Source organism: Gouania willdenowi, chromosome 17 (genome assembly GCF_900634775.1).
Source record: "Gouania willdenowi chromosome 17, fGouWil2.1, whole genome shotgun sequence".
Lineage (NCBI taxonomy): Eukaryota > Metazoa > Chordata > Actinopteri > Blenniiformes > Gobiesocidae > Gouania > Gouania willdenowi.
The window spans coordinates 27,146,682-27,169,376 of record NC_041060.1 but is presented as its reverse complement, the minus strand read 5'-3'; the positions used below and the strand labels follow the sequence as shown (position 1 = coordinate 27,169,376).

The window sequence follows — 22,695 nt, the reverse complement described above, 5'->3', positions numbered from 1 at the left end:
ACTCTCAGAAGTCAGAACTGAACAGAGTGGGTGAGTGTATGCTTCGAGTGACACAGCCATTTTTAAGCTAAGTCATCACGAAAGCAATCCTGAAGTCCCAGACACATGCGTTCATTACAGATGTGCATGTCAAAGCTGCTACTTGAAGCCATTGCACCACTCCAGATCCATGAGTCGCCAGTTAGGCAACCACTGTCCGCCCCCCTTGATTTCTTTATTATAAGGACTTTGTTAATAAATCTCCCAAAATCTTCTGAAATTAAATTGTACAAAAACACGCATTATCAGAAAATAACAATTTGAACATAACGTTTTTCTAAAACAGGTTTCATGTTCATATTTATTTATTTCTCTTAACAGAAACCAAACGACAATCAGAATACAGTGCTTTTTTCCTCAAACATGTTTTTTTCTTTATTTTTATACGCAAAACAAGAGAACACTCAGTGCAATAAGACAGAGGACTGACAGTGCGGTGCTCTCTATCGTTTTCACAGTGCACGTTTATACACACAAAAAGATTGTACATCATCGTTACATTTCCGACCTCCACCCATCACAGTAATGATGGAGCAAAGTGAATGAAAACAATCATTTGAAACTTGCAACTTGCATACAGTGTAGCATGGCACACAACAGACACACAGAGCTCTCTCCCTCAGACAGACACGTGCACACACAAGAACAACTCAGAGGGATCTCAATGATTCTCCCCAGAGGGCTACTGCACTTGCACTCTCAGAGCAAGCTCATTTGTCAAACCTATGCTATTTTGGCAAATTTGACATTGCATGTGAATGTGCAAAAGAGAACCAATTGAGTTGATGTCAGAAGGATGCTGAGGTAGAGGGAGAGAGCAGAAGGAGCAGGACCTGTATAGAACTAGCCTAATTAAATGTGGTGGAGGAAGATGAGTAGTGCAGGTTATTTTCTTTACATTGCATCAAAGACTCTAAGTTCCTTATGCAATACCTGTCCTGTTGACTGAGTAGAGTTGTTTGCCATTTGATAGGTCCTTCAACAACTCAACCTTTGAAAGGTTGCCAGCCATTTGAATCTGGAACATCTGGCAAAACCAACAACAAATGACAGCTTGTCAACGCAACCAGTCTCCTGAGGCATTACTTCCCAGCCAATAAATTAAAACTTCCATGTCACAGCTCACTTCTAACATTTCCAAAAATATATACGCGTAAACTTGAAAGTTACTTCTGAAGCAAGTGCATATGGCTATAATAATCTGCAGTAAAATTAATGAATCTAAAAGCTCAGGTGTTGATTGTACGGGCTGGGCGTTGGCATCAATTATTTACATGATGCTTGCAGTGTGTGCATGGCAATGTAAGGGTGCTGGTGCTTGCCAGCTATTGCCATAAACCCCTTTTCAAATAACCAACCGTCCAAAGTGCAACCACACCCATATCTCGCTTTTACAGGCTTTGGCTGTTCTTAGATAATTCTACTAACAATGGTTGTTCTATTTTACTACCTTCCTAACCCACCCTCATAGTGTATCTCAGCATACAGCAGAAACGATTCACACTTTCACCTTCCTCTACAACATGCCAACCAAAAAGTTTTTCTTTTATAAAACAATTCAACTGCTTTGAAAGGCTTTGACACACAGTTTCTTACCATAATATACATGCTGAAGCACACCATTGTTGTGTGTTTCTGTTCTAGGACCAACTGTTGTACATTCTGCAACATACTGGACCAGGCATGGAGAGCCCTGGGATCTAAAGCACATTGACATTTACTCCTCAATGTACAATACAACAGTGAAAATGTAAAATATACATATACAGAATTAAATTAGTCCATTCAAAGTTGGGCATAAGAACATTATGCTACTACAGTACAAGTATCGATAGATTATGCTTTTCCAAATGTAAAATAACCTGAAAAAAACCCATAAAAACTAATATTTGTATCTACATCTGGAATACATCATTTGAGCTGCTTTTTGATTCTCATCATTTCATTTAGAAAATATTTCTTCATCAGCAAATATCTACTAATTACATTACAGGAATCCAGTCGCAGGTAATAGAAAAATATCAAATATTCCCAGTGATAATAAGAAAAAAATGACAACCTGAACAAGCCGAAATATTGCTGTGGTGACAACTATTTGTCCTTTGACATCAGATAGCAGTGGGGGGTGGGGGTTGTGTGCAGGGGGTTGGATGGGCCTCAGATAGCTGTGTCCCAGAATACAGTCTTCTGGGTAGGATAAGGTGGAGGACGGATCTTCTTTGTGCCGTTGCTTTTTCCGCAGTTTGGGAGGACAGCTGGACTTTCTTGCTTGCACTGACTTCGTTCCTGTTTCCTGTCCTCGTTCTTTTCTGGGGGAGGAGGAGCAGGCCTCTCAAGGGATCTCTGCGAGTGTGAATGCTGCCTGGAGCGGATCTCCATACAGAGTGTGCGTTTCCTCTCGATTTGCTCAAGCATAGTGGTGTCTCCACATATCCATGGCATCTGGGGCACCTGAGAGTCAAGAAAGAACAAGTTAATCAAAGTATTTTTAGTTGAACTGGCTGAGTACATTACAGCTTTGATAAATGTGTGCCAAGAGGTATGTTTAAAAATAGTATATGTCCTGTTTTGGCCATTTGACCAAGATTGAACAGCTGGGGATGATTGGATGAGGGGAGGATGGAAAGGAACAATGCTTCAATAAACCATCCTTGTCTGTCTACAAAGCATCTGAGCAGCAACAACAGACACATGCATTTCAAGCTGTCAAAAAAGATCCCACCATGTGCCAACAGACAACTAAAGAAAAACATTGTCTATGCCTAGAGCAGAGCACAAACTACACAAACTATAAAGTTCTGCTGCTGGGCAAAAACACAGGACCGGACATAATCTTACCAAAAAAATATTATCTCACAATTTGTTGCAGAACTTCCAAGAAAGATTAGGACTTGGAGGATCAATGTCATCATCTCAAGATATTCAGAATTGTACGAGATTTTGTGCTTATACAAGGCTGAAATCTTAAAGAAAAAAATCTTACTTGACTTTGTTGCATCTCTGTTACTCGTCTTTGTGGCGTTCCCATCGGGGAAGGATTAGTAGGTAAAGACGGTGAGCGGCCATACTTAGATGTATTTTTCATATCTTTACAAAAGAAAACAAGTGCAGTTAGACATGCACAAGTGCAACAGTTGCATTTATTGAACAGCACAGCAAGCAATTTAAGAAAAGGTATATTGCCTTTTTTCAGTTCAACATTAAATCAGGATTCTTACCATTTCCTGTTGCAGTGGTCATAGGAGGGCTTCCTGCTGATCTGCTGTGGTGTGTTGGTGTTGATGATGATGAGTGTTGCCCGGAAATTGTGCTACCATTCCTCTCCTGTGCTTTTGACTGGTCCATGTTGTGGTTTGCCCTATTGTCTCGTCGGGGTGTGCCATCTGACCTGTACCCTCCTTCTTTGTTGTGCTCTGAGAAAGATGGGCTTTTGGTATTTTTTACATCATAAAGATGCTGTTCTGAGCCATTCAGAATTCTGTCTTTGCTGTCTCGTCTCACTTCAAGTCCAGTTTTGCCCATTTCTTTATTGTCCTGTCTGGGCAAAAGAGGAGGGGGAAGATCTCCGTTCTGGCAATTCCGATCTCTCCCCTCACATTTGGGATCAGAATTGGATCCAATCTTGTCTTTGCTGTGGCTGTTTCTGGATGTGTCATGTCGGGCTAGGATCTCAGGTGGTTGGTCTATTCTACCCTCATGTCTATAGTCTGTGTCATGTCTTTCTCTTTCTTTGCTTTCCTGATGGGGTAACAGATCAGGTCGATTGTCTTTGCCATCGTGCCTGTATTCTGGTCCACTTTTAGATCTGTCTTTGCTCTCCTGACGGAGCAGAAGCTCAGGCAGTCTGTCTCTGCAGCCATGTTTCGAATCCATACCATTTCTGACTCGCTCTTTGCTATCCTGTCGAGGTAAGAGCTCAGGTGGCTGATCCAGCAACCTCTCTCTGCTTTCATGTCTATAGTCCATACTATTTCTTGTTCTCTCTCTACTGTCTTGTCTTGGCAACAGCTCAGGTGGCTGATCTAACAATTTATCTCTCTCTTTGCTGTCCTGTCTCAGTAAAGACTCCATTCCATGCCCCCCACCCCTGTCTTTGCTGTTCCTTCTTTGTAGTAGCTCACCATTGCTGATACCTCTGTCTCTAGAGTCTCTTCTTATCAAAGGGTTGGGTTCTACAGAGCTGCCGGCCCTGTCTTTGGAGTTCCGTCTTACTGGCAGGGGCTCCACACTGCTACAGCCCTGGTCCCTGCTGTCTTTGCGAACAGGTGGGATCTCTAAACTGCTACATGTGCGATCTTTACTGTTGCGCCTGTGTGACAAAGGTTCTACATTGTTGCTCGCTCTGTCCTTGTCTTTCCGATGAGAAGAATCTTTACTATGGCGTTCTTTGGAGTCTCGCTTGGACTCCTTGCTGTGACGTTCCTTTCCATCCCGCTTGGAATCACTGTGAGATTTGCTCTTGGACTCGGCTATATTGTGATAAAAGAAAAAACAGGCAATTTTAGGTGCTTTTCTCAATTGAATTAAGGACAATCAAGTTCAAATAATGTCCACATTGAATCTAAGTGGTGGTAAAGTACCATAGGGTGGTGATGCAGTACCACCCAATATCCACCAGATGTCCCTGACTGCTCAGTAAAATTAAATCAGGAACTGAGTTCATGTCAACTGACAGGATATTTTTAAAGCATACTGTAATTACCCTTTTTTTTTAACTAACAGTAATGTCATTGTCATAGCTATCAAATATTTATTTTCAAAATATTTGTACATGTCAGGCATTAATCATTATCTTCAGCTACTTTTACACATAGTAATTTAAGGCTACATATTTTGGCATCTGGGAAATGCATGAGAAAATCCAAATGCATGTCACTGATCTGATCGAAGCTCAATTGGCGCATTAATGCTTGCATTCAAAGACATATATGCATGATTGATTTTCACACAGGGTGAACTGGCACATGGCTTATTCTGTCGTGCTCAAGCATCCTCTTTCATGCCCACATGTGTCATACATGCCATTTCTGTGCATGCATGCTTGTGTATGTGTATATGTGTGAGATGGTGATTAACCAGTTGGTAAGTGGGTCAGGCTAGTTGCTGCCTGTATTGCAGTAGAGAGAAAAAGGAAAATATACCCCCATTCCTTCATGCGTCCACACTCTATGCACCAAAGACTGCTCAAAGCCAATCATACGGCAACACACACAACCTGTTATGAATGGCGAGCTTCCACGCAGGTGTTAAAGGCAATGTATGAATGAAATAAAAATATGTAGCCCCAAATTCATTCCTCACTGAAATGTAAACTTCCCAATATATAAACCAAGAAAACAAACCCATAATCAAATAAGAATCAAAATGTTTTGCCTCTGAATGAAATTAATCTGTGTGAGTTCATAATTAAAGTAAGACGTGATGTTCAATTAACATATATAATTAAAACAAGGCATGAGGAAAACAGGATTAAACATGTGAATCTGAACTGATCTCATGTATGCTCTTAATGAAATAAAATATGTATGTTACTACAGCTATCTGTAGCCTTCTTCCCAGCTTCTTTCATCCTCATCTGCCCAGCTGCATTCCAATTGGTCCATTCAGATATGAACTGTGAGCTGATTGGACAGATGTGAGTAACTGAGATCCTCTGATCAGGTACAGATTGGAGTTAGTAGGCACAGCTATCCCTGTGAGGAGTTCACTGCTTCATTGTAGACTTGCGTGTCCTAAAATGTGATTGGCTGCTTCACCCACGAGGAGGGAATCTACAAATAAGAAGCAGGGTTTCTCCTCCCTCTGCTGTTGCTATGTTGTAGTTGCTAAGAGCACTGAATAATGATGGATATGTTGACTCTTTTGAAGTTCTTTTTCAAGATTTATGATTAATGGCGTTCAAATGCTCCTGAGTATGTCTTAGATCTCTGTGGATTAATAAAGATTTTAGGTTAATTTTTTGAAAACATGTATAAGGGAGAATGAACTGTTAGTAACATCTATCTGCGAAATGCAGATAGATGTTACCTTGTGTTTGGTTGGTGTAACCTTGCCATCATAAATCTTAAAATTATTATAATTTAATAAAACAACAACAGTAATAATCTAAAATACTAATTGTTAGAGTTTTTTTTATAAATAATAATGTATGCAATGTATTTTTATGACAGATGTTTGTCAGAGCACAAAAGTCTCCACAATATAATGAGTGGTTTAAAAGTTGCTCCTATCGCCTTCCTAACTTCTGCTTGTTGCTACACATCTAAGTAGACTGTGTTGTAACATCTGCACTGATTCGGATAGCGTGGAATGACTATCTGTATTTAAATATGATGTTTACTTATTTAAAAGTAATGCTGCCTGATGGCATAATGCCATGCATAGGTTTAACAAACCTGCTGTCTGCTCGAGTCTTTAATCCTCTCAGATTAAATCATATGATCTCTATCCAGACTTGGCTTGGTGATTCTAGATTAACAGAATAGATTGTTGGAGGATGCTGCAAACGTAGTACTGAAGAGTGATGCATTTCATGCACGCACTCCAAAATTAGCAAGTTAGTTAAAGATTTAACCCAAAAGAGAGAAAATGTATTTACTTCATAAATTGTGTACTGCACTAACAAGACAATTTTATTGGGTGTGGACTCCAGGAACAGTAGCAATGGCTCTAGCCAAAAGCTAATGGAGATCCAAATAAAAAGTAAAATGAAAGATAACATTGTGAAATGACTCACTCTCTCCAGGCTCTTTAGACTTTCTCCCACTGGCATTTTTCTTCAGCATATTCCTGCCTGTAGTGAACAGGTTAGTGAGTTCATCCAGTGGGCTAGTAGGTGTCCGTGAACGCCCTGAAGACACATTCTGCATAGAGCCATGAAGTCGTCCGACGCTGTCGTGTGGTGGCGAGCCTTTGCCATGAGGCGTAGCAGAGGCGCTCCGTGGTAAACCTCCAGGGAAGGGCATGGGGGCATCAAAGGGAGGTGTCCGCATGAGGCTCAGTGGGGTTAGACAACGACCCATGCTGACCGGCGATGGGCAAGCAGAGTGGCTACGCTGATAGGAAGATGAGGAGGAGGATTTGTAGAGAGTGCATGGTAGAGGAGGTGCTGATGAGCGGCCGGAGACGGTGAGTGTCGGGGTGGCGGTGAGCTCCCTGCGGATGTGTGCAGAGCAGGGTGGCTCAGTAGAAGAGGTTGGGGATTTACTGTAGGACTGGTTTTCCATCACTGGCAATTTGGTTACATCTAAAGGGGTGAGTGGGGACTCGTCCGAGTTGGGTGAACACTGTGCTGGAGCAGGTGGAAACACAAGCAGTGGAGGCCGGTGTGTGAGTAAATTGGGAAAGGGAGCAGGAATGTCACAAAGTGGAATGTTTCGAGGCGTGGAACAGCGGCTGAGAGGTTCAGGTTCATAAGGGGCCGGGGTTGGGCACGCAGAGCGACAACCCACAGGGTCACTGCGATACTCCATATCATCCAAAGCTGGGTACTTCATTTCCTCATATACAGACTCTCCCGGCTCTTCATCTTCACTCTTTAAAGGCTCCCGTGGTCCTACATCAATTCCACCCATCTCTATATAGACAGGCTCATCCTCACAGTCATCTGTGGGGCTTTCATCACTCTGTGGAGGCGACGTGTTGCGTTCACAAGGGGATGCGATGTGATCAATAAGTTTGGAGTGGCAGTGCCCACTGCCGCTGTGGCTCTTAATGTAGGACTCATCAAAGGAAACGCTCAGCTGTGTGTTGGGGTTTCTCTTGGGTTTGGGGGGTGGTACCCTCCTGCAGTCCTCGCTGCATTCTTGAGCTGTTGAAACACAAACAAGAACAAGGTTTTAAATCCTACGTTAATACTGATCAGAAGGAATCAATCACAAATAACACATAATAAAGTTGTATCTATTACAACCTTTGCTCAAGGTCAGATCAATCCCAACACGGAGCAGACTTAACATTTTCAAAGTGACCAATAGTTTGAACTGCTCCTTAACGTGTAAGTACACCCCCAGGTTTTAACCACCTGCCACTAGTGGGAAATTTTAAAAAAATCCTTGATTATGGGCGTTACTCCTAGAGTAGTTAAGACACGCCCAGTCACAGTAGCCCCACCCCCACATCATCATCATCAATTTTCCCCTTCCCCTGCTTCAGCGGGTTGGGTGCAAGGATTTGCTCGACCAGAAGCAGGAACCTTTACTTATCTTGCCTTTCCCATTGGAGTTGTATAGAAGAAAGGCCTGTAAGTTTATTGTAGATTTTCCATAAGTCACGGGTATACGGTTTATTATTAGAGTGGAACACAATTAGTTTTTGCAGGGCTGAGTTAAGAAGTCTAGTTATATGAGCAGTGTACTTAAGGTGTTGGACAAGACAGAAGTTACGGATCGGTGTAGAGTGGGTGAGGCGGAGTATGTCGAGATTGGTATATTTGAAGTGCCAGTTTACGTTGTCTTTTTCTAAAGATGGTGTTTTATCTCTTTGTCTTGGTGGTGCATCGACACGTTTGAACCCATTTCGAATAAGCTTTCTAAGAAAATTAATCTATGTGGATTCCAATTTTGCCAGCTGTGAGGCGTTAAGATGACAGGCTTGGGTACTGTACGTAAGAAGGCTGCGCACACACGCCGTTAGAAACTTTACCCAGGTGGACAGTTTTATCTAACAATCCGTGAGCATAGTTTTTATCTCATTTCACTCATTTCTTATGAACTGAAGCAATACGCTGGTCAGTAAATGCAGAACAACCTTCCACATTTGATATGACATGGCCAAGGTATTTGAAGCTGTTAACATTCTCAACATGTGTCTCTTTATCTTAGCAATGGACATCAGATCTTTTTCCTCTTGTGTAACACTGAAACACATTGTCTTTGTTTTTGCTACGGAAATTGTTAGCCCAAACCGAGTAAACTCTTCATCAGATATCCTCAGCATGTTTCCAGCGCTGCGCAGTTCCATGGAGCTGTCAATCAATACTCACTGAGGGTTGTAAGAGGAAGAAATCAGTCCCTCTTCCCATCTTATAAAGCAGGGGCGGGGCCAATAGTGATGTTTAGTGACGTCACTGATCCAAAAAGACGTCATCGATCTAATCTCAGCCAATAACATAATTAAATTGTAGTCGCTGGCATTCAACCCTTAGAGGGTATTCACTCTGACATTATACAACTTAAAATGATAAATTTAAATATTTGACTAAAATGCGAAGAGTGGGACTAGAATCAATAAACTAAATTTCTTCATACCTTTTCTTTGGGTTGTACTTACACATTAAAAAAGGGGGCTTAAATAAATTGCAAAGACAATACAAACGAGGATGCTTTTTGTTTGGCAAATTCCAGCTTCTGCCACCATTATTGATGTTTGCTCATGGTGCTTCTTGTTTCCATCACTAAACATGCAATGCATTACTCTTCATTTTTAAGCTAATCATTTATAACCTCTCAGCTTTAATATCTTAAGTATCCTAGAGTCCTCTAGCGGAATGCAACACTGAATTTGATGTCTTGCTTTTGTAAATTATTCATCTAAATGGTCGTAAGAATCATTAGAGTTGACACAAAGCCTACTTCCCCTTGTTGGGTCAGTTGTAGGTCACCATGTATTGCTGAAAGCTATTTCTTGAGTCAGAAATGTGGGAATGGTTGCTGCATATGCATGTTTCTAGGTCACATATATGGCAACGGAGCAATATGTTAGTGAAGTATCTGGGTCACACACTGTGTAGCTTCATTTCCGTAGTGGTGACGTAGCACTGCAGAGTAAATCTCTTTAGATGTGGTTCACCGAGGCTGTATTTCCATTATTGGTGATAGGATGGTACTTTACAAACCCAGTGTGATATTATCGACCGGCTGGCACTCGCGATGCTACTGACTTGGTTTCAGTTCCTTTCTTGGTCAAAGAAAGATATGTTTGGAAAGTACTGCCCCTTTCTCTGATAGGCACAGGGAGATAAGTGTAGGTAAGAGCTGGACCATGTCTGAAATGTTCAAACAGCAGATTTTGCATCTTTAATAATTTAGTTGCCAGATGGCCAAGGCATGCGCACAGTACACGCATACTTCCCATAACTGTATGACTCACCACCACCACTACAGGCATGTATGCGCATGCACACACACTCATGCTCATGCCAACACATTCACAAATTCAGAGCAGGAAATTAGGACAACTACTATGTACAACTAATCTTACCACAGATAAGGGTCATATATGGCACATACATAAATATATTGTGGAAAACAGATAAAAAACAAGTAATATATAGTATAGTGATATAAAATATTGTTGTTATTTTTACAATGGTAAACCAACATAATATGAAGCCATAGAAGAGACTTCAACTTCTGAAATGCAAATAGCTTTATGACATATATTAAACCTTCAGTGACAGTGAGTTTTGCGAAATCATCACAGGTGGTAAAATATCTAACCGTCTAGACATCAGATTTTGCACAAAATCTTGATTGCGTGTGCTTGTTTTGGTGCAATTCTACTCTGTATACATATGAAAATAACTACAATGGTTAACTCTATGACAGTAAGCATGTTTGGCACGATTTCAGGAATTTTGATAACCTGTGTTGACATCATGGAAAACAGATGAAACAGAAATGAATTGGGAAAATGTTCAAATGGGAATTCAGATGCTCAATGAATGTCTGTCTGTCTGTAAATAAGTAAGTCAGTAAGTATGTATGAATAGATAGACAGATACAGTAGATAGATAGATAGATAGACAGATAGACAGATAGATAGATAGATAGATAGATAGATAGATAGATAGATAGATAGATTGATAGATTGATAGATAGATAGATAGACAGATAGATAGATAGATAGATAGATAGATAGATAGATAGATAGATAGATAGATAGACAGATAGATAGATAGATAGATAGATAGATAGATAGACAGATAGACAGATAGATAGATAGATAGATAGATAGATAGATAGATAGATAGACAGATAGACAGATAGATAGATAGATAGATAGACAGATTGATAGATTGATAGATAGATAGATAGATAGATTGATAGATAGATAGATAGATAGACAGATAGATAGATAGATAGATAGATAGATAGATAGATAGATAGATAGATAGATAGATAGATAGATTGATAAATTGATAGATAGATAGATAGATAGATAGATAGACAGATAGATAGATAGATAAGTAAGTTTTTGCCTCAAGATATTTTGAGCAGAAATCCTCATGACTTCATACTGACACAGAAGCACTATTAGAAATGTTTCAGCACAGATGAGGTACTGTGTGTGTACTGTATTTAAACTGACTGACGAAACATTCTTGTGTGCACTCACATTTTTTTTTGTGAATGCGTATACTTTGTGTATTGTGTGCATGCAAAAGGGCACCTGTGCTTCCATTCCACAAAGGCAACATAACATCTGATTATATTAGGTATAATTTTACATGATGCTGGGATCTGTGATGATGTATCCACCCCATGAAGCATCCCTGCCCATCATCCCCCTCCCACTGAAGAGGATGTGTTTACCCGCAATACCCTCCCCCCCTTCTCCTCCTGGGGAAAACAAATCTAGGTCATACGCTCCTCCTGAATGAATTCTACTCTGACAAGCTCCTCCCCTTCCCTCTGAAACGCCAGCTACAGAGCACGCAACCCTGCGCTTAGTAAGGGACACCCCCACACTCTGGCTGTGATTGGCTCTTCAACCGCAGATTTCAGCATTTCTTGCACCCTATTGGCTCGATCAGCTGGAGGAGGCTGTGATTGGCTGGGATGCAGGGGGTCTTGTTTCTGTGGGATGGTTGCCGTGGAGCCCAGGAAGATCTGTGTGCAGAGAGTTTCCTCCCAGTCTAAGCTAAGCTGGCTGATTGTGTACATCCCATTCATTTGCTGGCAATATATTTAATTTAGGATTCATTTAAATTATTTATTTTATGATCACTTCTGGTATGCTATGCTGTTTTGCAGTTCAAAATTATACATCTTTTTTTGTCATTTTAAGGTAAAAAATAAAATATTACAACTGATTTATTTTTATTTGGCCATGACAGTGTGACTATTACATTTCCTTAAATCAGTATTTATCTAACAACCATGCCATTTGTTGGAGGTGGGAGTATTAATTAAGTAAAATACTTTTTCTCCAAAGTTGGTGTACAAGCCAAATGAAGAAGCAAGAATATGTGTCAGTAAGTCATGGCCAAATGATTAAATGCCAGGACCACAACATCTTTAGAACTGCAGTCAGTATCAGTCTCAACATGTCCAATGGGCATCTGGATCATGTAAAGTCAATTGTCAGATTCAAACGCAGGTGGTTATAAAGGTTAGGGAGGATATCGGTGTCCACATGGCTCATGGTGTCTTACATTAAAGAGAGTGGTAGTTTGATCCTAATTGATCCTGTTTCATTTTTATCACAAGTAAATAAATAAATTAAAAAAAAGTGGAGTTCATTACATATGATCCCAGTGGAATTCAGTTCAAGTGCAAATCAGGATAAACGGTGGAGTTTGACATTGAAAAAAATAGATAAAAAATATGTAGAACGTCTCGAGTTTTGTAGTAAGAAAGTAAGAAATAAAAACAAATGTACCAATCTAACTGTTTATTATTATCATTATTATTATTATTATTATTATTATTATTATTATTATTATTATTATTATTCATTTCTTTAACATGTGTTTTGAAAGTTGTATTATGGATCTGCCTAAATTATTCCAAAATGTAGCTTAAAATGTTCAGCACCCACTGTAACCTAAAGAATGAGAGAGTAAAGTTGCTCAAATTAAGCAGTGTTATTATTTATGATGTTCTACATGATATATCATACAACACTCAATATATGTGCTTTAATCTGGGATAACATGGAGCGAAAGACTTGCTGGCAATTGCAAAGGGCAGTGGCTATTCGTACGGTTGCCGTATCAATATATTCGTACGTAGCACCTCTCATTGGCCAGTTTAGGTCACGTGACGCTACGTACTGTACTTGTACTTATGTATGTTATGGACATGCTAAGTATTTATGAATTGTGATATTCATACATAACTTAGATCTAAACCTAACCCTAAGACGCTACGTACTTGTACTTCGGTAAACGGTACGACTACCGTACGTATAGACACTTTCAATGTAAATCACAAAGTTAAACAATAGGTAGGAGAGAACAAAAAGATCCATATGCTATAAAAACATTTAAAAGTTAAACAACTCTCTACGACTCTCTACATTTTAACAACGTAACAACGCTGAATGTCTACGACATGCTCCCGCGGCCGGTGGATGCCGATTTTGTCACGGGGAGGGGGGGGGCGTAAATTGGAACAACATCGCTCAATCCACCGCTTTATATCCAGGCAAGCGCGCACTGAGCGCAGAGTTTGCTCGTTCTCTGTTCCAGTCGGCTTGTTTTCTCATTGCATCACTACAAACAACAGTCTCATGAGTCTACGGAGCACCCGCGGTGGTTGTATACAAACTTCTGAGCTGCTACGGGAAGCAGGAGGGTCAAATGTCATACTTTGAATTTTACATTGCCATTTTTATCTTTTCCTAGTCACTGTGTTTTTGGCACTTAAGATATTTGTATATCATGTACATTATATTAAGAATTGTATTTTTTAGAATGAATTTGGGAAAACGTAAATGAAAACTTTTGATCTTTATGGTGGGGCAATGCCCCCCCTGACCCCTGCAAACTCTGCGTATGATAAACTAAGGTAGGCTACAAATTCCTTATCATTCAAGTTTTGTATCTAGATAAAAACAAATATCTACTGTTTCACAGCTTCTTCACAGTATTTTTAGTTGCCATATTGGTGATGATTTCTAGCAAATTAAATTTAGAAAGTGTGTATTTGTACGGTTGTCGTACGGACAACCCCCGGTGCTATTGGTACGGTTACCGAAGTACATGTACGTAGCATCTTAGGGTTAGGGTTAGGTTTAGGCTAAGGTTTAGTCTTAGTCGCACAATCTAAACCAATGACTGACCTATCACGTGACCTAAACTGGCCAAATAGGGGCGCTGAGTATGGATAGAATGTCGGTATATTGATACGGCAACCATACGAATAGCCACTGCCTTAAATTTAAGTTGACCATTATATAGATACACCCCGCGACCCTGAAAAAAGGAGTAAGCAGGTCAGAAAATGGATGGATGACATTATGTAGATACACAAATAGACAGATGTCATGTCATTGTGGGAGGAACAATGTTGAGGAGGACGTTGCAGTGAAAAGCTATAAATAGCTCAGCAGTTTAGTGTGAAGTGCCACCGTCACTTACCATCACATCTCTCCCCGCGGCAGGTGGACATTGGACTGTGATCCACAGCCTCAGACGACATGCTCAGCTTGGTGGCTGGGTCTCTCCTGGGCTTTGGAGGGGGCTGTTTCCTAGAGGTTGGACTTCCCACCTCCTCCTCTCCTACACCCCCACTGTTCCCACCACCGACAGAGTGGAGTGACTGGGAGCGCACGGAAAAGCCCTGCCCACAGGCGATGGTGTGCAGGTGGGGCAGGGCCATGCGTTCCTGAGGTTCAGGCATTGCTATCGAGCCCATACGTAGGTGTTTGCCTTCAGTCACTATGTCCTCGCCCGTTCTAAAGGAAGATACCAGGGGGAGACGATGTGAGTGGGGGAATAGATCACAATCAAAAACAACAAACAATGTGTGTTTGAGTATCTTTATATAATATAATATAACAGATCAAATGTTATCACGACCTCATAAAATAGCATATTTGTATGAATTAGCGATAACACTTTGCGTTTTATACATAAGGCACATTACGCTGTCATGAAGGCTGTCATTATGTGTTGCTGGCTAGATTATGACACCTTTGGAGCTATGTTGGCATTTTTTGGGTTAGGTAGAGGGACCTAGTGGGGTTAGGGGCAGAGTTGGCCTCGGATTCACAGTTGGAAGCAGTGATCTTGTCATGCGGAACTGCTGTTAGCATAGCCATTAGCGTCGGATCAGAGTACACTTCCGGGTCACGTACTTTGGCCAATCGGTAATGGAGAAAATGAGTAAAGGTGTTCGTTTTCCGTTTTTTCATTTTGGTTTTGGAAACAAATATCAAATAATGAGTGGTTTTTTCATTTTTCATGTTTTTGTTACATAATGAATAAACGAATGAACGAATGATACACTGATTCCCCAACCCTGGTTAGGTTTAAGGTTAAGGTTATGGTAATGAACACCTTATTTATGCTAATGATAGGTACCATTTCATAATAATGACAGCATAATGTCAGCCTTATGTATAAAACTTCAAGGAAAGTGTTACCTAATTAGCTTGTGTGTGTGCGTGCGTGCGTGCGCGTGTGTGTGTGTGTGTGTGTGTGTGTGTGTGTGTGTGTGTGTGTGTGGTTAAATTGGATGACAGTGTTAAGTCAATGATAACTGACATACTAACAGCATGGCCTCTTTGATGGCAAATCATTGATTTGAGTTTAACCCTGACTGTGACCTTTGCCACTCACACATGCATACTCATAATGACACCATGGAACCCTCAGCATGCTCACAATCAATCACCATAAAGGGATGATTGGCCTGGATGGAGCGGTAATGATGTTTAGAGTGTTGTGTGTGTGTGTGAATAATTAGCAGTGTAAACAAGCTTGATTTCAACTGTAAAATCAATGGTTTTTTATCACAATACAAGGAAAAACTCAACATATTTATGACAAAGACAGCACATGAAGCAAAAAAATTATTGTGAGGTGGCATGCACGCAGCTCTGTGCACGTGCATGTGTGACACCCCCTCCCGTTTGCAACTTTACTGCCTTTGACTACTGTCAGCCAGCTGCTGAACAGAAGGTGCTTGGTGGGTTAGGTTCGCTGGTCGGAGGATTAACTTCGCCTGCAAAAGGGTCCCCATAGAAACCAGACATAAAACCAGCTGCCACAATACAATAACAATACAGTCCATGTGCACGTCATAACACATGGACATGTGTGGTTAATGGCCTTTGCTTTTTGCTCTAAGCAGACAGTGCCTGCAACTATGGGGAGAGATTTGTCTAAAAAATATTCACAAATACATCCACAATTTACATGTTTTTTTCAGATCCACAAATATATCCACAATTTAAATGTGTTTTATAATTTGTGTGTGTGTATTTATCATGAATTATCATGTGTAAATCTTCAATTGTGCTTGTGGATTGAGCAAAGTGTGTTTGTGGATGAGCCAGCGTGTGCATTTATTATTGAGACAAACGTAACGCAAGCACAATTGAAGATTTACACATGATAATTCATGATAAATACACACACACACATGATCAAACACGTGTAAATTGTGGATCTGAAAAACACATGTGAAAACCTGAAAAACACGTGAAAATCTGAAAAATGTGGATATATTTGTGAATATTTTTGAGACAAATCTCTCCCCTTACGCAACAACCTGTGGAGTTACTCAGAGAAAGACAAAGAGCAAGTTAGAGAGCACAAAGATACTAAAAAATGTGATGCTTTTGTCCCTTCTGATATGTTTTTGGTTGATATATATACAGTATATGTATATATATATATATATATATATATATATATATATTAATTAGAGTAATAATGGTTCAGAAACAGGTGTCTACCACACAAGAAACTACCCCCCCCCTTCCCTTTTGTTAGGGTGTGCATATAGACTTGCACTCTAATATACTGTACAGGGTGTGTGCGGGTAGGTAGGTGTGACTACAGTAGTAGTGACTGTGTTATTTATAGGATTTTTGCCCAGTGATTGGCTAGAGGACAGACCACAAGTGCACCTGGACCAGTTAGAGTTGACCTGTTGTTGAGCAGCTCTTGTTTTTCCTACTGTGGCACCATGTGTCAGGAAAACAACACAGAAGCAAACAAAAACACAAAAGCACTGTAGGTAATGTAGAAAAAAAAAAGAAGAAAAAAAGCCTGAGGGAAGGTTTCCAACGCAAACATAAACACACAAAGTCTGAAGCAAATCAGAGAGCAGTCGTTGGAAATTTGCATGTGTATGTAAATATAAGCAAATTCAAATGTGTGCCCTCTGTGTGCATGGTGAGGGAGCTGAAGTAATAAGTGACTGAAATACACGCAGACTACTGCTTTTCTAGGAAACTGGTAAAACATGTGGTAGCCTGTAAAAAAAAATAAAAAAAAGAGCAGAAAATTTTGTGTTCTGAAAAAAAAAAACGGAGTGAGCAAGCAGCAGGCAGGAAGGCCCGCCTCACTCAAACCCTGTGTGCCAATTTGATTGGCCTATAGCTGTTCCAGCTGTCACCAGGCAGAACACATCTCCTGAAACTGAGCTCAGACTTTAATCCCCCTCTGTTCATTCTTTTTCCCACACAATTAAACACACTTGCTCTAACAAGCTGACAATCACACAGACAAATTGCTCTTTCCTTCACTAATATACTCATTTCCTATTGTTATTGGCCATGCAAATTAATGCGTGTTGATACAAGTTTATGTTCACACAAATGCACCCATCCGCACATAATTTCTCACACTCTGAATTACCAGAAAAAGTGGTTCATGGCCTACTTTGAAGCATTACTCATACATGTGCACAAATAGAAAAACAATCATTCGATTCATGGAGTCTTTGCACAGTTAATGTCTATCTTAACTTGGGCAACTCATTCGAAACAATGGTTGGATGCAAAAAAAAACTAACTCCTTAACTAAATCTTGCAGGAACTGATCAGGCTACTATATCAGGTTGTGAAACATTGAGCTTTCACAACAGACCAATGATTAAAAATGATCAGTGTTCATCACAGAAAGCATATACTTTTAAATTAAGCAGAAAACAACAGAAATCTTATGAACGGCATGATCTCAATTACATTTATCCAAGCTTCTAAAAGATAGGCTCAGACATATCACACCTGGACCATGTAAGCACCCAGCTCCCAAAAGTGCATCAGAGTAATTATTTGAGGATGAAATCCTACTTCCAACAACTCTTGAAATACTTTGTGCTTTGTTTGACAAACTGGTAGAAAGCAAATTATTTTTAGATTCTGTCACAACATCAGACGACGCCTCAGTGCCCATAAGCCTTTGCACACCAAAATAATGTTTGTTTAGTTTGCTGTGCTAGTGCAATGTTTCTCTGCTGCTTTATTGGTGCACTAAAATACTTTTTTTTTCCTTCACATTCTGTCAAAGGTCAACACTACAATAAGTGCAATCATTCTGAGACAGCAATGTATGTTTTGTCATTGCAATGAAATAAATTAATTGATTTTATTGCTCATGGTGACCATCACCAGTCCTCCCTAAGAAACATTTTATTATAGGGAGGATATAAAAAAGGGAGAGCAGTGTTACACCTAGGTGAGGGGGTGGTGGGGGAGGGGGAAGGGAGCAGGGAGGAGAGACTCAAATTAGGTTTTGAAATTGTTTTTTCGATTCCAGCAAATTTCTGTTCATCATCAAATAGGAGTAAAGTCTCATTATTTTAATATTCCAAGCACAATCCACATGCCTGACATGTTTGGCATGTCAGCTTTAAATAGATATACTGTTGTATTGTAATAATGCCAGTGCTTTAAATACTGTTACAATGACCAAACAATTTAAAGAGCATATATTTGGACAAAAAGGATGATAAATGGCATAATCAATTTTCTAAATGCTTAACAGCTTGCCACACAGGATAGGATGGCCAAACTATTTCTTCCTCCGTTCTTAGTGCTCTAAATCTTTTAAATGAAGCAGCGATGACCTCTTCACAAGGACAAGCCCCTGGCTGCTCTAAAAGTGAAAATGTAGCTATCCTCCATAGATGACAGTTTTTTTCCAGCCCACACTTGTGAACCCCAAAATACAGCAACCTGTTAGTGCCATAGGGAGCCTCTGGTCACTTGTCCTAATTTTTTTTTACAGGCTCTTACTAAAGCGAAGTCAACCTAGAATTTACTGAGATCTAACAATGTCCCTGTACTGAATCAGTGTAACATATAGAAAAAAAAATACTTATATTTAAATAAGAATTTCATGAGCTTTGTCTCCCTGACTTTCTTCATACCTCTTTATGGCTTCTTCCTGTTTTCTCTTCTTGTCGTTTTTTTCCTTCAGGAATGTCCTATTTCTCTCATTTCTGGCGTGGTCCAAGTTCTGAGCTACCAAGCCATTGTAAGCTCTCAGCCCATTCTCTTCAACATATTGGAAAAAACTTAGAGTTTCCTCCTCTTTGGAGCTCATCGTTCTTCAAGTGTTTCCACTGCATTCTGATAAGAAGATACAGGAAATGGTCAGTGGTAAAAAAATAAAATTATGGACACAATATTACATTTTCACAACAAGAGTAGATTTGGAATGCATAGAGCATGGGCTGGTATAATTATGTAATTATTCCTTCAGCACTCTGTGTCAAGGTCCAGTCTGGAGAGAGTGAAAATGGAGCTGCATAAGGCCATATCAAATTGGCACAATGGTTTGGGGTTATGTGGCTCGCGTGATTTTAATGTCTGATTGTAGCGATACAACTTCTCTCTGGAAGTTATATTGATGGTAAAGAGCAAGCATTTCTCCTTTTTCATTCACTGTGTAAGTACTCATGCAACCAAACACCAAATTCTACATGCAAATGTTAATGTCCAAAAAGCCAAAAGACTTAATGAGAAACAACATCTCCCTGGTTTAGTGAGCATCAAAAATGGGTTTGCACATTTTCAGGCAGAAAGTAGGAGTGACTGTATGAAAGGAAAATGTCTTTATGTTATGCAGAAGGGAATGTCATGTGCTTGTATTTGGAAAAACACATGTTGTTTAGAATATTTAACATAGAAAAATGAAATATGTGTTGCAGGGCAAAGACAAACGCTTGTTTTCAAAATTGCATCCACCCAGTGGTTTCCTACTGTGTTTTTGATACTGTAAAATACTGGCCAATAGATTGTATCGATTGTTAGGGTAAGCTTGCTCATTGCAATTATTCTGTAATTCAGCTAAATGACTACTTCCAACTGTAATCCAAGCACAGAATAGAGTTAATTATACTCAGCGTGCAAAGCATGTGTAGGCTGTATCAGAATGAAATCCTGTGCAACTGCTTGCAACATAGCAAATGTAATGTGCAACAGCCCAATGTGAATTTGGAGAGGCCAGTAGTGGAAGACGTAGTGCATGCTTTTATGTAGGTCAATTTTTTCCGATCGGCCTAAGACTCATGCTTGTTTACGTGTGAGAGAAGCACTGAATGTGATTGTGTGTAGGGAGGGGGAGGGGGCTTCTGCTGACTCTACGTATGTTTGTGTGTAACACTGTGCGTTTGTGTGTTTGTATTTGTGCACAAGGGTAAGGGCAGCATGGAGGGGGAGTTCGGCGGGCAGCCAGATGAAGTATGCATGGTCAACTGAGAGGCTGTCCATTGTCTGACCAACCTAGGAATACCTCGACCTCATGGCTGTCTATCATGGCTAGGTCATTGGTTTTATCCGCCGGTTGTACTTCCAATGATGCACCCTCAATAATATTTAGCATAGGACTATGCAGGCACAAAGGGAGAACTGATGAGTCCAAATTTCAGAATCCTATATCACAGAGTAGAGTTCAAACTAGGGCATGGAAACACTGTGTCAGGTAAAGTCACTTCTTTTAGTTTACATGATTATCTGATCCTATTATGGATGCACACAATCTATTTGAGATCTTTTGCTGCATAATATAAATACATATTGGTTTTCTAGGCAAAAGGGGTGCACTAGTTCAAGGTGCTGCAATGGGAAGGCAGAGTTCAAACAGCGTTTGATCTGAATTAAGCCTGCCTGCCTAATCCCTGTAAGCCTGCTGCAGCACACTGCACTAGAATCAGCTTGTTTATCGCAGTGTTTTTCCCCAACCCAACCTTTCACGCTGGTTCATTTAACTTATTAAGAGAAAAATTCACATTTTACTTGACTAAAAACCTTTACATTTTGCAGTCAACAAAGCTTGCTTCAAATTCCGTCTGTGCTTTTCCCTTCTCCTGATGTAGTCTCACCTTTTCTCCCCATCAATCCCCACCTCCCCCTTGCCCCAGTTGACATTGGTTGCAACAGTTGGATCATGGACGTGCTCTTTGCTTTGAATGTAAATAATGGTGGCACACCGTTTCTGTTTCCAGGCAACTGTGTCACAAGTAAAGGCCAGCATGGATATTGTTAAGAGACAATGTCAAAAACAATTGCCACACCAAACATCACTGACAAGCATTGATAGTGATGCTTGTACTCCCACACATGGGCACACGGCGGTACATTTTATCAAAGCTAAGTCTATCCCCACTCCAATTTACACAAATATAATGCATTTAAGCATTGGAAGGAATTGACAGTGTCACGTGTTCAATGTGAAAACAGAGTTTGTGGACCATGGATGGGCATAAAAATAACATGATGTATACTTACAATTACACTGAGTCCTTGCCAGATCTTGAACTAACATGTTTTCCGTCTTCCAAAGATGAGTCCACTGCATTCTCATGAATTCCAGCACCAGGGACCATTACACTTAGATCCAGATAAACTTCCATCCATTGTCTGCTCAAAACTGATGGGCTTGCAAGAAAGAGTTCCTGCCAGTTAAGAAGAGAATGCTACCCCAAAACAGCTGCTGGGCCATTGGATGTTTTGCAAAAACACTCTTCTCTCTTTGCGGAATGGGATGATGCAACTCTTTTTAACAAGATGTTGCTAAACTCCAAGGTGAGTGTATTTTTCCCAGATCAGTCCATGCTAAAGATGAAAGTAGGATGCAGTGTGTCATTAAACCGCACCCGCTGCAGTACTCAAACAGCCACACACTGTCACATAAAACTTCCACTGCAGTGTCAAGACAGTCTCTCCAATTTTTTATAGTGCCCACAGTGTCATTCCTTCCACTTTTATATGTCAAAATCTTCCAAAGGTCAAAGGAATCCTCATCCAAACAGCTGCATACGTTCGACGTAGAGCAAAAATAATCTCCAGGTTTGACATTCCTTGTCTGATTCCTCAATCCTGCTGAGCCACACAGGTCTGCACAGGCTGAGTGTGCTTAAGCAGATGACACTGGGCTTCCAAACTATAGATCACAACAACAAGAACACGCCCACTGCCGGCTGTAGCCACCTTCTACTGTAGAGCATCACCCTATCTCCCTCCTTTTCATATTCTGCAGTTGTTTAACTCATCTTCAGAAAGACTCAGATCCTTTCCTCCAGCAGAACTCCTTTCAAGTCTTTTTCCTTTTTCCACATGTGACTTGTCAGCCTTCCCTGCTGCACTGTACAGCTTGAATATTTTTCTTTTGCTTTCAGTACCACGGAGAGCTCTCTCTGTCAGAGGGTGGGGGAGGGGGTGAGTGGGTGGGCACATTAAGAGGGGGCCAAGTGGAAAGATGGAAGTGTGTGTTCGGGGTGGGTGTTTGGTGGATGGGAGGAGTCAGTGGGTTGCCAGGGTGTGACCTCATTAGACACAACCTCCTCTTCCCCCGGCAACTACTGTGAATCCCCTCCCTGAAAGCCCCTTCGTCTCTCCCTCCTTCCTCTCTCACAGCTCGTAAACAAGACCACAACACAAAAATACTTGCAGTGAATGCACTGTGTCACTTTCAAGTGCCTTTATTACATGTACGGTAGTCAAAACAAAGAGGAGCAATTGCACAAAAGG

The 22,695-nt window shown here is 40.5% G+C and overlaps 1 protein-coding gene across 2 annotated transcripts; it reads right to left on the bottom strand.

Moving 5' to 3' along the window:
- Window positions 1–343: 343 nt before the first annotated feature.
- On the bottom strand, window positions 344–22,301 carry nyap2b (neuronal tyrosine-phosphorylated phosphoinositide-3-kinase adaptor 2b). 2 transcript variants are annotated; one of them, XM_028472253.1, is made up of 7 exons: window positions 21,454–22,301; window positions 19,092–19,293; window positions 14,345–14,661; window positions 6,776–7,849; window positions 3,258–4,508; window positions 3,023–3,126; window positions 344–2,490 (listed from the first exon to the last, which is right to left on the bottom strand). In XM_028472253.1, the coding sequence occupies exons 2-7, from the start codon at window positions 19,265–19,267 to the stop codon at window positions 2,197–2,199; spliced, it is 3,216 nt and encodes a 1,071-aa protein (XP_028328054.1). In that variant the 5' UTR covers window positions 19,268–19,293; window positions 21,454–22,301; the 3' UTR covers window positions 344–2,196. The 2 variants fall into 2 exon arrangements, with proteins under 2 accessions (XP_028328054.1, XP_028328055.1); XM_028472254.1 differs by lacking the exon at window positions 19,092–19,293.
- Between the last annotated feature and the right edge of the window lie 394 nt (window positions 22,302–22,695).